Source organism: Cyanidioschyzon merolae, chromosome 7 (assembly GCF_000091205.1).
Source record: "Cyanidioschyzon merolae strain 10D DNA, chromosome 7, complete genome".
In the NCBI taxonomy this organism is placed as follows: Eukaryota; Rhodophyta; class Bangiophyceae; order Cyanidiales; family Cyanidiaceae; genus Cyanidioschyzon; species Cyanidioschyzon merolae.
Window position 1 is genome coordinate 20224 of NC_010133.1, and position 13142 is coordinate 33365.

The 13142-nt window shown below is 55.1% G+C and overlaps 5 protein-coding genes across 5 annotated transcripts; 1 reads left to right on the forward strand and 4 right to left on the reverse strand.

Moving 5' to 3' along the window:
* Window positions 1-514: 514 nt before the first annotated feature.
* CYME_CMG007C (phosphatidylinositol transfer protein) lies at window positions 515-1594 on the reverse strand (the record flags this gene model as incomplete). Its single annotated transcript, XM_005535771.1, has 1 exon — window positions 515-1594. The coding sequence occupies one exon, from the start codon at window positions 1592-1594 to the stop codon at window positions 515-517; it is 1080 nt and encodes a 359-aa protein (XP_005535828.1).
* A 3396-nt stretch (window positions 1595-4990) lies between these two features.
* On the forward strand, window positions 4991-6085 carry CYME_CMG008C (unknown Zinc finger protein; the record flags this gene model as incomplete). Its single annotated transcript, XM_005535772.1, has 1 exon — window positions 4991-6085. The coding sequence occupies one exon, from the start codon at window positions 4991-4993 to the stop codon at window positions 6083-6085; it is 1095 nt and encodes a 364-aa protein (XP_005535829.1).
* A 1305-nt stretch (window positions 6086-7390) lies between these two features.
* CYME_CMG009C (similar to glucose inhibited division protein B) lies at window positions 7391-8476 on the reverse strand (the record flags this gene model as incomplete). Its single annotated transcript, XM_005535773.1, has 1 exon — window positions 7391-8476. The coding sequence occupies one exon, from the start codon at window positions 8474-8476 to the stop codon at window positions 7391-7393; it is 1086 nt and encodes a 361-aa protein (XP_005535830.1).
* Window positions 8477-9713: 1237 nt separating this feature from the next.
* CYME_CMG222C (hypothetical protein) lies at window positions 9714-10418 on the reverse strand (the record flags this gene model as incomplete). The annotated part of the gene is made up of 1 exon (XM_005535774.1): window positions 9714-10418. One exon carries the CDS (start codon window positions 10416-10418, stop codon window positions 9714-9716), a length of 705 nt encoding a protein of 234 aa, XP_005535831.1.
* Window positions 10419-11425: 1007 nt separating this feature from the next.
* CYME_CMG010C (similar to TFIIE large subunit) lies at window positions 11426-12964 on the reverse strand (the record flags this gene model as incomplete). Its single annotated transcript, XM_005535775.1, has 1 exon — window positions 11426-12964. The coding sequence occupies one exon, from the start codon at window positions 12962-12964 to the stop codon at window positions 11426-11428; it is 1539 nt and encodes a 512-aa protein (XP_005535832.1).
* Window positions 12965-13142: the final 178 nt, after the last annotated feature.

A 13142-nucleotide genomic window follows, 5' to 3' on the forward strand; every position in this document is an offset into this window, starting at 1 on the left:
CGACAAACACAACGCCTGGTGCGTTGTCGCCGAAGGCAGGCCGACTTGCGAACTCCCTGTCCAATACTCGATACCGCGGCTGCTGTGTACTGCTGCAGGGAAAAAGTGCTCGGCAGTAAACCTCTATAGAAGCATTGACCTTGAACACCCGCCGCGAAAACGTAAACAAATCCTAGTTACACGCGCTCGCTCCCACTACGGTAGCAGCAAGCATCGCTGACGCTGGTACGGATGGAGCCGTCAAGGACCTTGCTTCCACGTATAGTGCATCTTCCCGGATCGATAGCGACTAGAATGACAGGACGCTTTACACACAAAAAAGAAACAGAGTTCTAAACCGAGTGATTCTTATGGCGCTTCGATCAATAACAAAATTGGGTTCATTTTGTAGTGTCGCAGCTTGTCGTCGCTAGCGCGGCATTCCTACATCCCGCCCACAAGAGCACGGATACAAGACTCGATTTCGCTATCAGCAGCGCGTGGAGTGAAGATGCCAGTCACCAGAACTACGCCTCTACGCACTAAAGTCGTGATCCGCTTCTCGTGCGGGAGCTGAAGCGCGTACTTCACCGTCAGAATGGACTGCTTCTGCGGATGCTTCCGCTACGGCTTCTTCGTGGTGAGGTGTCCATTTGCTTTTCAAATGCGTGTCCGGATAGGCGTCGGCACCAACTGCAGCGCTCGATGCAGGCAACGCTGCACTGTTGCTTGCAGCGACGGGACGCTCCTGCGAAGTGGTATCGTCGACGGCGGTGGTGTCGCCTTCCCAGTCGGACTCGATGCCGTCATGCGTACCGCCGTGCTTCAGCGAATACTCATATTTGTAGCGTGTCACCGCAGCTGTCTCATCTTCCATGCGCCGAATATCCTCGATGGTCATATCGATCCATTCGTCCATCCAACAAACGAGTTTCCGATGATACCGAATGAACGTGTATTTGAGCCCGTACTTGTGACCCCACTCTTCGACCATGGTCTGAAGACCCCATTTTCGAAACTCCAGCTTACAAAGTTTGTACGCACACATCACCGGCTGTGACTCGTAGTACCAGCGCCCCGGGACAAGAGGTCCACGCCCAGTGCGACGGCTCTGCCAACTGGTGGGGTCCTCGTTCGGTTCCATTCGCGGCACCGCACACGAAATGTCTATAAAGTCAACCTGGCGTTTGCGTAGTTCGTCGTCTTTCAAGTTCAAGGGGTTCGTCTGCGTTCCAGCATCGGGAGCGTGCACGGTTTCCACGCTCAGCCGAAACTTGTCTCCAAGCCACTCGTTCGAGTACACCGTGAGGCAGTGCGGATACGCGTTCCAGCTGCGTTCGACCATTGTCAGCGCGCTCTCTGGCATAACAAAACGAACAAACGCCGGTACTTTGGACTTGAGGTAAAACACTTTCTTCGTATACTGACCGGGAGGCATGTGGTACTCGTTACAGGGGTCATCGGCCGCGTACGGTCGATTTTCTTCGATGACGAGGCCCTCGCCCGCTCGCTTTCCAGTCTCCTGTTGGGCTGCCTTGGCCACCATGTAGAGCTGAGCTCTAAAGTACTCGTCTACTGAGCACGGAAGCAGCAACCTGTACTCTTTGATAAGCATTGTGGACAATCAGAGCCAGGAAAGCGGTACAGTTTCCAGCTGCCAGTGACACGAACCCGATGCGCGCTCAAACTAGAATACGCAAACCGGTAAACCACTCCAGCTACGTCAACAACTACGACTAGTACTAGTAGTAGTACTTCAGCTGCTGCTGCTGCTGCTGCCGCCGCTGCAGTTATTGCGGATACCGGGCGTACGCGCACCCTGAGGTTAATTTGCGCATCATGCGCGCGATGCGATGCGATGCGATGCTGAGCATCCCGATCCGGCGGCCAACTGGAGCCGCTTTCAGAGCGGTGGAGGCTACTACGGATATGGCTACTATTGCTGTAGGTGACGCCTTTACGAGTGGATGTTGTCCATGGCACCTCTGGGGCACTGTTGATGTACACTGGTCTCATATTAGAATGGAAGGAGTCCACTTGAGTGACTGGGGTGCATATGCTAACCTTTGGGTTCGTACTCAGTGTCGTTCATGACGTAGTTGAAAGGCTTTTTCTCTGATATTTTCTATTGTATCCCTTTTATCTCCGGCTTTAAGTCCGCTGGGCTATTCTTCCGCACAAGCTCCATAGTCAATAGACTCAGGACGTGGATATTGGTTTACTTCACCGATATCAGTGCTCCAGGCTCTTACCGATTAAATTCGTGCACAGGTAGTAGTGGTGGTGCTCGTGCTCGTGCTCGTGCTCGTGCTCGTGCTCGTGGTGGTGGTGATCGTCGGCTCGATTGCCATTTCCGTCATCATCTTATACAGCCTTGGTGCGCCCATGGTATCTGTGGTAATGCACTGTGATCAGGTGTTCGCATCCATCTAGACCGTCTCCTCATCCTCCGAGCGCTGCTCAGTGGCGCATGGACGCTTGCTTCGTCGCTCGCTGGATGTCTCCAGTTAGAACTGAGGGCTGCTCTCGGTGCCCTCACTCCATTTTGCGTCTAGTGCCTTAATCTCCGATCGCAAGTGTCTTCTGGGCGATCATTTCTGCAAGTACGCTGTCCGCTGCACATGCAAGAGCATGCGGTTCTCATTGATACAGGATTTGTGGAACGCGATTTTCTTCAGGACTGGACAAGTACTGGCAGCGAGATCCACCCTAGCAGAGACGTCATGAGGTCTCTATATTTCCATGCTCCCTTCTTGCATAATTGTGAAGCTTTCCGCATTGGTAATGACCACTGCGATGACTCAAGCCCGTGTACAAAAACCCTTGTTCAATCCAACAGAAAAGACGCAAGCCTCAGAGAGTGGACCCCTGGAGTGTTATCATAACGATGCGACTAGCCGTTCTATCGATGACCACAAAAATAATAGGGTTTGTCTTTTGAACGGAATCGATTTCTGGATTTGAAGATTTCAGTGAATGTTCGATATCAGCGTCTGAAAAATCCTCGAATGACGATGTCGATTACTTTCTCTCGTCAATCCAGCAGCGTGATTCGCTGCGCTCACGAAGTATCTTGGAGCAGAAACGACGAACACGTGCAGAATGCGTGATCTCAATATGATTTCCATGAGCAATGGAAAACAGCGGAAGCTTGTTCATATGCATTTAATGATGGTATCGTTTACTCTATGAGTATTTTTCCGGTCTCTGCAAATCATCTTGATTCCGGTCACATAACGAATTGTAGCAGCAACGATTCGGAGAAGTCACTTCGAAAAAGCGACCGAGAATCCGAATACTACGTATGATGCGGTCAACCCTCAATAATGCGCTTCGAATTTAGAGGCTATACATCTAAAACCGTGTGATATGAGAACCTCAAAGCGGGAACAGCTCTGTATTTGCATCTGGTAGGGTTATGGGCAAGCACCCGCTTTGCCGAGATGTCTATAGGGCTTGATCGATTCGTCTACACATACCTTGGACGCACAATCGTTCAGGAGTAGCAGGTAAGCAGGTTCGTGGATTCCTCCCATATATTCTAGTGCGCCGCACGTGGCCTCGGTTCAGTATTCCGGTCGGGACCAGGGGCTTGATGTATCCAGCAACACTGCGCATGTCCGTCCTGACTGGGAATCTGATGCACGGGGACCGTATAGAGATCGAACGGCTTTTCGGTGCCTTGTCCGGTGCCGGCTCGAGGTTGCACAAATGCGCGGCGCTTAGTTCGTCTGTGTCCTGATGCTGGAGTTTTCCTCTGGTGACGAACGCGAATGCGTCGGATTTCATTTCTGTCTCGGAGCGAACGTGTTGACGGCCCTGTTACCTACTCTGGCTACATGTTTTAGGGGCGCTTTGGTAGCGACAGCAATGCACTCGTCTGGGAACAAAGCTCTTGTACCTAGTACTTTCAGCGAAAGCTTCCAGTGCTCGAAAACACTTTCGTCTTGCGCACGACGCACGGACATTTTCAATTTCCGATATGACAAATCTTCGGTTAGTTTCCATTGCTGAGAGGTGGTTTAGAGGCAGTTACAAAAAGTTCCCTCTCAGGAGAGATGATTTGAGGCCGCGCGAGGCCCCGTTCCGTGGACAAACTAGTATTGGCAGTGGATTTTCCAAACATCCTTCCTATGAAGCAACCTGTTGCACTGGACCACGGTACTTAACGAACATCGCACACTGCATACATTCGCATGGATTCTAGCACTCAACTGGGGCAATAGAACGCACGTTCCTGGTTCGAGTCCCGGCACACCCGAAGAAAATCATGCGGCACACACGAACCTGCTCTAGCATGCAACATCACGCTATGCACACCACTGCTTACCCTGTATGGCAGCGCTCCGCAAGCGCAACACCTGTCTGAGCGTGCGCGTCTTCCCAGCACCAAGGACATCCATCACCGATCATCGAGTACTCTGAACCGCTCGATCTTCGACTGCCGATGTCACTGGAGGGATACCGTCGACGTCACCGCAGACAGCTCCCGGCATCGGGCATCGCATCGCGGCATCTGCGAATCCATCCCGCAATGATTCATGGACATAATTGGATCTTATAGGAACATGAAAAGAACAATAATAGAGACATAAATAGACACTATGGGAGCATGTATGATGCGGCGCGGTTGGCGCTCGAACTCCAGATTCGTGTCCGCTGCGAGCAGCTGCGTTGCGTCCTGCATCATCTCCAGCTGGTGGCCAAGCGTGAGGCACAACAGGAACGTTGTGCTTTCTTCGGTGCTGGCAAAGCCCGTGACGCTAGGTGACTGAAACATTCAAGAACATAACCTAGAGCCGTTTTCGCTTGCAGAAGGAACCGAGCGAGGCCTTCACGTTCGAGGACTGTTGACTCGCGGGCTTGTCGTGCACACCCCGTCCCCAGAGGACGTGTGTCAACGCCTTTCCGGGTAGTAATTTCCTGGCGAGACTTTTTCTGTCATTAATCGTGTGAGACTTGGGCTTGCTGTGCCTGTTGAAGGAGAAGCAGCAGTAGCAGCAGTCCGGGTATGGGGCAGACACTGGAAAAGTGTGCGCATACGCAGCACAGCGCACCGAAGCAGCTCGAGCGCTCACATGCTGAGTCGTCACCGAGCAGCAGAGCTCGTCACTCCAACGGTGGCAACAGTAGCCCCAGAAACAGCAGTGGGCGGGATGTCGCGGGCAGTGCGGTATCGATTACGGCAGCATCCGAACCAATAGCGGGCGCGCGCCGCTCTGCCCAGCGAAGCGAAAGCAGACGAACAGCTACCGTGCGGACAGGGGCACAGCAAGCATCCGAGGCCAGACGAGGGCTAGCATCCCCCGTTTCCAGGAAAGCTGAGAGATCCAACAAAACCAACCACTCAGTTGGTTTCAGTGCTGGTTCGCCCGAGCCGCCACCGCCACCACCGCTGATACCGCGCCCTGGCATTGACGTCTATAACTTGCTGGATGAGGACGATGTCGATAACTCATGTCCTATATGCTTGGAATCCTACTCACACGAGAATCCACGCATTGTAGCGTTCTGTGGGCATGCGTTCCATCTGGGTTGCATCTACGAATGGATGGAACGTAGTCCGTACTGCGCGATATGCGCACGGGCGATGCAGTTCTCCGAGCTCGCCAGTACAGAGAGTGAACGCGTGAGTCGTGAAACACGGTCGGAATCTGACTCAAGTTGGACGGTTCAGAGCGACTCGGACCACAGCAGATCCCTTGAAAATGCCTTGGCCGAACTGGGCATTGATACGGGTGCCATATGGGGAGGCTCGGTTCTGCCGCCGCCGCCGTCGTCGTCGGTGTCGAACCCTGTAAAAAGCGTGACAGTTACTGGAGACGTGTCGCAGTCGGTGCCTGAACAGCGGCAAATGCTCCGAAGATCGTTTTCAAGACAGGGACTGCTCACTGGTAGTCATGGAGAAATCAATGAACGAGCAAATGATGACCCACTTGCAGTGGAAACGGTCGAAATGCAGGATCTGATTCAGTGGGACGAGGAGCACGACGTCACCGCGCCAGAACTTGTTGCACCGGCGCCGGTTACTGGTCTGGAGACGTACACCACAGATTCGAAGACTTGCGCGGTGCAGAATCAGGTGCTCGAGGCACAAGTCCGGTAGGAAGGTCTCGAAGCTCCAGTGCAAGGTGAGTTTCAGGACGAGTAAGATTTTGAAAAGCGATCTGGAGCCGTGATGCAAGCTTACAGCACCAGCGCAGATGCTCTTTTCGAGTACGCTACACGCCCAAAGGACAGCTTTGAGGCGGCACGCACTCGACACCAAGGTGACACGAACTTGCAACAGAGAGCAGGTCCAGTGTAGTACAGCTATTCTAAACAACGGACACCAAGCTCGTCCAAGTGTAACGGATTTATTGCCGGATATATACGGCTCTTCATGTGGATACGTCCACGTAAAGTAATCGGTGTGCTCCATGCGCATCGCGACGCAAGCGTCTGAAAAACGATAACAACACCAAAGGCAACCAATCCTGTTCGTTTGGCTGCTGCTTTCAGCCACGAAACCCAAGCGTCTTGTGCGCACGTGCGGTGTCAGCCTGACCCCGAGTGGATCCACACCAGCGTCTGCTCGTGCCACAATCCTCAATAGATGCAGGGTACAGGGTCGCGCATCGCACCTGCCAGGCTCGTGTCGACTGGTATGTAGCTATAGGGGAACGGTGCGATCACGCGAAACCCGTTCCCGTGTGAGGCTAGCTCGTCGCGACGACACCGCACCGTGTGCTGCACTCCTCTGGGAGACCTGGATGCGTTGATGAGGGCGAACGACGCACTCAAAGCACCACCGCCGGAGAGGTGCTTTACAGCACCTCCAAAATCAGCTGTACAGTAGTGTGATGCAGGGTCCGATGCAGCGCTTCATGGGAGCGTACAGCCAGACTTCAACGACGATTTTCGTAACCAGCAGCTGACTAGCGCGCATGAATCGAGACGTAAGGGCGACCAGACGGATTCATATCCCATTGAGAAAGGTAGTCCAGGCTCGACAGGCAACTTCGCGTCGCCGCAGTCAGCCTCGTGTAGAGCATACGACCAACGAGCCAGCGCTATGTCCGATGTAGCCGTTCGGCGCTAATCGTGCACTATCCGTCACTCTAAGGCGGGTGTTCGAGCACCAGTCGTGCCAAGCTGGGGCACGTTGCAGACTTCGCACGCTCAGGTCACGTGTTTTTCGCACGCTGTTGCGAATGCAGCGTAAGCGAAACACTGGAGCGAGTCCAGAGCAGCGAATAATGCTCAGCGTACATTCATCTATATGCAGTGCGCTACGAAGCACCAGAGGGAAGACCCGGAAATGGCGCATGCGGACAGAGCGCCACGAGGGTGTATCTCCAAGTGGCGAACGCAGTGCTCGAGCACGGCAAGTCTAGCAGTGGCAGGTTGACAACCGCCGCACGATCTGCAACTACAAGGGCTTTCGTTCTGGAACTCCCGGCGCTCGCGGATACATGCTCGGTGTTGGATGCTGCTTGTGCACGATCACGATAACCCGTCGATGGTCGTCCATATCCGTACTGCAGGCAGTTGGAGCACCGTCCGTGTCTGTGGCGACAGTACGCATATAGCGTCCGCCGTTCGCCTCTATCGAACGCATTGCAGACGCGAGTTCCGGCCAGTGAACGTCTCCAACGGTCGATGCCTCGCGGCGATACTCCTTGGCGGCCAAGAAATATCCACCAATGCGTACAAAGGGCAAGGCAAGCTCTGAGAGTGCCGGAAGTCGGGCCACTGCACGAGCCACCACACAATCGAATGCTTCTCGCAGGGCGGGTTTGTGTGCTGCCAGCTCCGCGCGGTCCCAAATGACGCTCACGTTGGATAACTGGAGCGCCTCGACAGCCTCACGAAGCCAGTCACATTTCTTGCGCGTAGCATCAAGCAGGACGAACTCCCAGCTGGGTCGTGCAATCCCCAGGACTAGTCCTGGGAAACCACCCCCCGAACCGAGGTCCAGTAGTCGAAAATGATTGGGTGCTGCTAACCTGGGACGCTCACCAGACACTCCAGCGCATAGCGTTTCGATGATATCGACAAACCGCAAAGAGTCTACAAAGTGTTTCTCGTATACTTCCGGTTCAGTGCGGATTGCGGTTAGATTTACATGGCGATTTCGTTCTAGAAGCAAGTCACACAGCTGACTGAGGCGTCTCTTCTGCGGCGTTGATAGCAGGCGGCCCTGCTGACACCGTTCGAGGAGCCCGTCCCGCTCCGGCTGTGCAGAAGGAGCTGATCCCGCTTCACAACCTTCTCCATGGCTTGAAAAGACCCTACAGACGGGAGCAGCGTTCACAAGTGCAGACGGGCGCCACGCGACTCGCGTCCGGAAGCTTTCCACGCCCCTGGCCCGTCGCTGGAGGCAATGGTCGCTCCAACGTTGGACCGCCACCCTCAGGGCGCCATGCGAGACTCCAGTGTTGCGTAGCAGCAAGGCAGTGAAACAGAGTCTAGCGCAAGAGAGCCGTTTGCGATCAAGACCCTGAACCCTGGACATGCGCTACGCTGCTACCGTTGAACTACCAACACACGAACGCGTAAGCAGAATCCCCGCAGGTGGAAAGTTGTTCGCGCTGGTTTCTGCCACGAAGATAGAAACGTCTCCGCGACCTGCTGAACGCATGTTGAGGATGACCGCGTCTCACCGGAGATCGTCTACCCATGGACTTGGAACTCACTGGTATGCATTTTCGAAATGCCAAGAGACGTTGTTCTCGGAATAAAAGTAGAAATCTAGATAGCTTGAGTCATGAGGATGCGGAAGATATGCGCTCAAGTCAGATGAACGTGCATTTACATCATCGACATCGAATGCTTCGAACGCGGCAGAGACGATACCGCAGCCCAGCGTGCCCGTCAAAGAGTCTCTCTGTATCGGTGCATGCATCCGGAGATGACCCGAGTCTCGTAGCACTGGAGCGCGTGCCTTCGAGAACGCGTACTGGTAGCATCGGATGCGGTGATGTCGCGTCCAATGCAGGCTTTCGGTGTACTTCAAGCTGGGGCGTGTTCAAGAGCCATCAAGCCGTCCAGACTGTGTACAGCGACGGCTGCAGCAAGCGCCTGACGCAGACTCGGCATCTGAAGGCTCTTTGGATCGATCAAGCCCTTGTTCACGAGGAAAAGCATAGGCTCAAAAAACGCATCGTCGAACAGAGCAGTACTTTTTTAGAGGAACGGTGGTGTCCGCTACCTCTGGGCACCGCGAGAGATGGAACATACGAAGGGATCCTTTGGCGGGTACGCTCATCGAGCATGTCCAATAGAACATCCATCCAGTGCTTCCTTGTCCACAGGGTGCTGCCTCGAAGCTGCTGGCACAGGGAAAACATGCACGTTGCGAGAGGAGCTGCAGGTGTACGCCTCCGGTCATTGGCAGCGTGCTGTCTACTTCCACGACAAGGCACCGGTAGTCTGCTTTACAGGTACGCAGATGTAACGTAGGTCACATACGCGGGCAACAAGCGCCTGACTAGCACCAGTTCTACAGCCCGAGTCCTGTAGACCATGTTCGCAGACGCAACGTAGGCCAGATACGCAGGCACCAAGCGCTTGACTACCACCAGTTCTATGCTACAAGTCCTGTAAACCAGGTTCGCAGACGCAACGTAAGTCACGTACGCATACCCCAGGCATGCTTCCTCTGATCCCTGCCGACCACAGCTTGTGCCGTTTTACACTTGCTCACGTCGTACGCACCTGAATACCGATTTTGTCATGTACATTCAAGTGCCTCAAGTAGTGTATTCGGGCGTGCGTTCGCTGTCGCCTCGTCCGGGGGACACCTCCAGGAGCGCACGACCATGTGCTGTGGATTCCAGGTCCATGCAGAGTTCCTCTGCTGCTGTCGAAAGTTCGGCAGCCAAGACTTTGTACATTTCGCGCAGCTGAGCAGCGACCGGCTCCAGCAGCGACCACTCCAAGACCGACGCCTCCTGGAGCACCAGCGGTACCGGCAACTGGCGTTCAGCGAAAGCGTCTCCAAGTCCGCCGAGTGAGAAGCGTGCAGCGAGCTCCTCTAGAACGTGTTCCAGCTCTCGTAACTTTCCCAATAGAAGCTCCGCTGCAACAGCCGGTTCCGTGTGCTGGGGAAGCGCTTCAGTCGCTGCCGCTGTACCGTTGACGGCCAATACAACACCGCTCTGGACGCCTTCCGGTGTTTGACGCATGGGCTCTGGAGCCGCACCAAACGACGCTTGAACGTCGCCCGGCTGAGGTCGACCAGTCGCCTCATCTATCCCAGCAGACTCTTCACCAGTTGAGGTCGCAGTGCTGCCCACTGGGGAGGCCTGTGGTTGTGCCTTTGCGTCAAGTCCACAAGCTACCCGAATGGAAGCGACGGCGGCGTCACCAGCGCTGCGGACAGTGGAACCCAGAGTCGCGTAGCTTAGCTCGTGTAACTGAAGCACGAGAGCCTGCGCTCGCGTTACTGGGTCCATACCGACGTCCACGAGTCGAGCAGGTGCAAGCGGTGCAGCAGTCGCTGGCGGTACGTCGAACAACTGCCGTTGCTACACCAGAGCGAGCGTCGCCGGTCGACGTGACGCCTGGGCGAGCGCTCACCTGACCTGCGCTCGCTTTCGCACCCTGGAAGCAGCCACTCGCAGTACTTCACCACTCAAGTACGTGAACGTGATGCTCTGACAACGCACGTGGCGGTAGCACGATTTTAAGTTAGATTCTGGCGTTGCAGGCATGCAGAGCCCTTGCTTGGGGAAAACTTGTCGCAGGGCAGGTAAACGCATTGAAGCACTTGAGCATTACCGTGCTCATGAGCAGCGTCCGTACAGGGCATCTATTGCTGCGAAAATACGATGGACTAGTGCTCGGACGTATTGGCTATACAGTTTGTGGTTTGGGGGCGCAACCTGTTGGGCACCAGCTCCAACCAACCAACCAACCAACCAATCAAACAAACAACCAGCAAGTGTGAATGCGGATGCAGAGAACGCTACGCACGTGTCGTTTCGTGGGAAGTTACGAGCATTCAAAGTGCTGATCACATGAACGCTCGGCGCTGGCTGATACGATGCCCGACTCGAGACGTTCCGACACCTCGAGCGGGTGTGTGGGTGTCTGTGAACGTCACCCAGAGGTTGTATATCGGAAATGATGGACTTGCAGGCCGCACCGACGGCATCATCCCTATCCCTGGGTGCAATGGAAAAAAGAAGCGCACGGGTGCCCTGGATACAAGCTCCGCATTTGTCCTGCTCCTGCTCCTGCTCCTCTGTACCCGATCGCGCGACTTGTAAAAAGCAAGGCTCAGGGCAGTTGATGCAGCACCAAAGACCGGGCAGCGCGCACGTTCTCGAGCAGCACCCGAAGCGACCCGAAGCATCGTGTAGGTAGCGACTGGAGCTGCCCAGCGCACGTGCTGAGCTCGTCATTCGTCATATCGATCGTGCTGCGCTTCCAGCGAACGTAAAGACGCTGTGTGTCTAGCTTACGACTCGGGCTCGCTTCGATGCAATGCTCGTACCAGAAAGCGTTGTCTCTGTTGCAGCAGTTCATAGTAGCGTTGGTATTCCGACACGCTCATACGCGCTGTATGCGCCGCTGTAATATCTTGCAGAGGAATTCGCTCACCTCCGACGAGACAAACAGCGGTAGCGTCTGCATCTGACGTAGCAAACGAATCCCCTGCCTCATCGGGTGCTTCGCTGGTGTGCCATAGCGCTTCAGAGGACGGTGCTGCTTCCGAATCGTCTGCGATCTCGAGGTCTGCCTCGGGAGCGGGACTCCAGGCAGGTTGGTAGGTGTCCTCCTTGTCAAGATTATCGTACCATGTGCCATCGGCGCCCGAGTCGACCGCCTCCTCGAAATCGACATCCGCGTAGTCGTCCTCGAATGCTTCAGCGTCTGCAGAAGCGCTTTGCTCGGCTGCGTTGCTGCTTGTGGTAAGCGTCCCAGGCTCAAGGCGGCCCGGTGCTGGTCCAGAGTGCTCAGCCGACGACTTGAAACCAGTGTGCTCTGTGGTGCGGGAGGAGGCGTTACCGAACCATGCAGGTTGTTCAGGTTGACCCTGCCGGTCCTTCGCCTGCACACCCGTCACGTGCTCCATATCCTTTGCAGAGGACCCGTTCTCCACAAGACCAGTGACCTCGACCTCGATGTCCAGCTCGTGTGAACCCAAAAATGAGTCGGCTGCACGTTCGCTCTCGGTCAGCGCAGCCTCTTCCCGTCGTGGACGTTCTGGTTGATGGGCAGCGATGAACGCACCAACTTGATCTTCGTCCATATCATCGAGCGGATGCTTGGGCGCTTCAACGACTAAACAAGCAGCGGCTGCGTCAACTAGCGGGCGCAACTCGACTTCCACGGCATGCCGTAGTTGTCGCAAGGCGGCCAGCTCCTGGGAACGATCCACCTCGCGGACGGTGCCAGCGCAGCGCACACCTCGTTGAACGAGCTGTGTGCACCGTAGTTCTCCAGTGCTTTCCTGTAACAGCGCAGGTACATCCAGCGCTGTATACGTCCGGTTACAGCGCTCGCAGACGTAGTTCCCGACTGCACCGTTCGAGTCCGTGGCTCCGGAAGCGTTTTCTCGCAAACGCTCCTCTAGAATCTCTTGCACTCGATGTACTCTGTATAAGGCATTATTCAGCACGTTCTGGTAGTCGACGTACCAGTACAGTAGTCGACGTTGCCGCACGAAAGGCGCCGCCCCGGGTCGTCGTCCCGGAAAGACGCGCTTATACACGCGTGGCTCGCAGCGCACCATGCCACGGTCGCGTAGCTGCCACAACAGACTACGGCATTGCTTTTGATTAGCGCGGAGAATGGGCAACAACTGAAACTCGGTACAGTACCTGAGCCGTACCAGTTGATCGACCAGGACGACCGCTCGAGCAGGAAGAAAGGTTCGCGCGTACAAACGAATGAAACGCTCGTACTCTCGCGGCACCGCGGCGAAACGATGTTTCTGATTGGACACCGACTTGACACGCCCAGCACTCGGGTCTGCCGTACAGGTGGCTGTCATCAGCGAGCTCGTCGTTCAAGTACGGGAAGCAGTGAAAGGTTTGACGTCCTGCAAAGGCGCTGGCGGCTTTTCCGTCTCGATCGAAAGCTTCGCATGATTTGATCCAAGAATATCTATATGTATATTTAAGTCCATTTATCTGTACTATATGGTACATGGCCGCTAACAGGCGACGCAT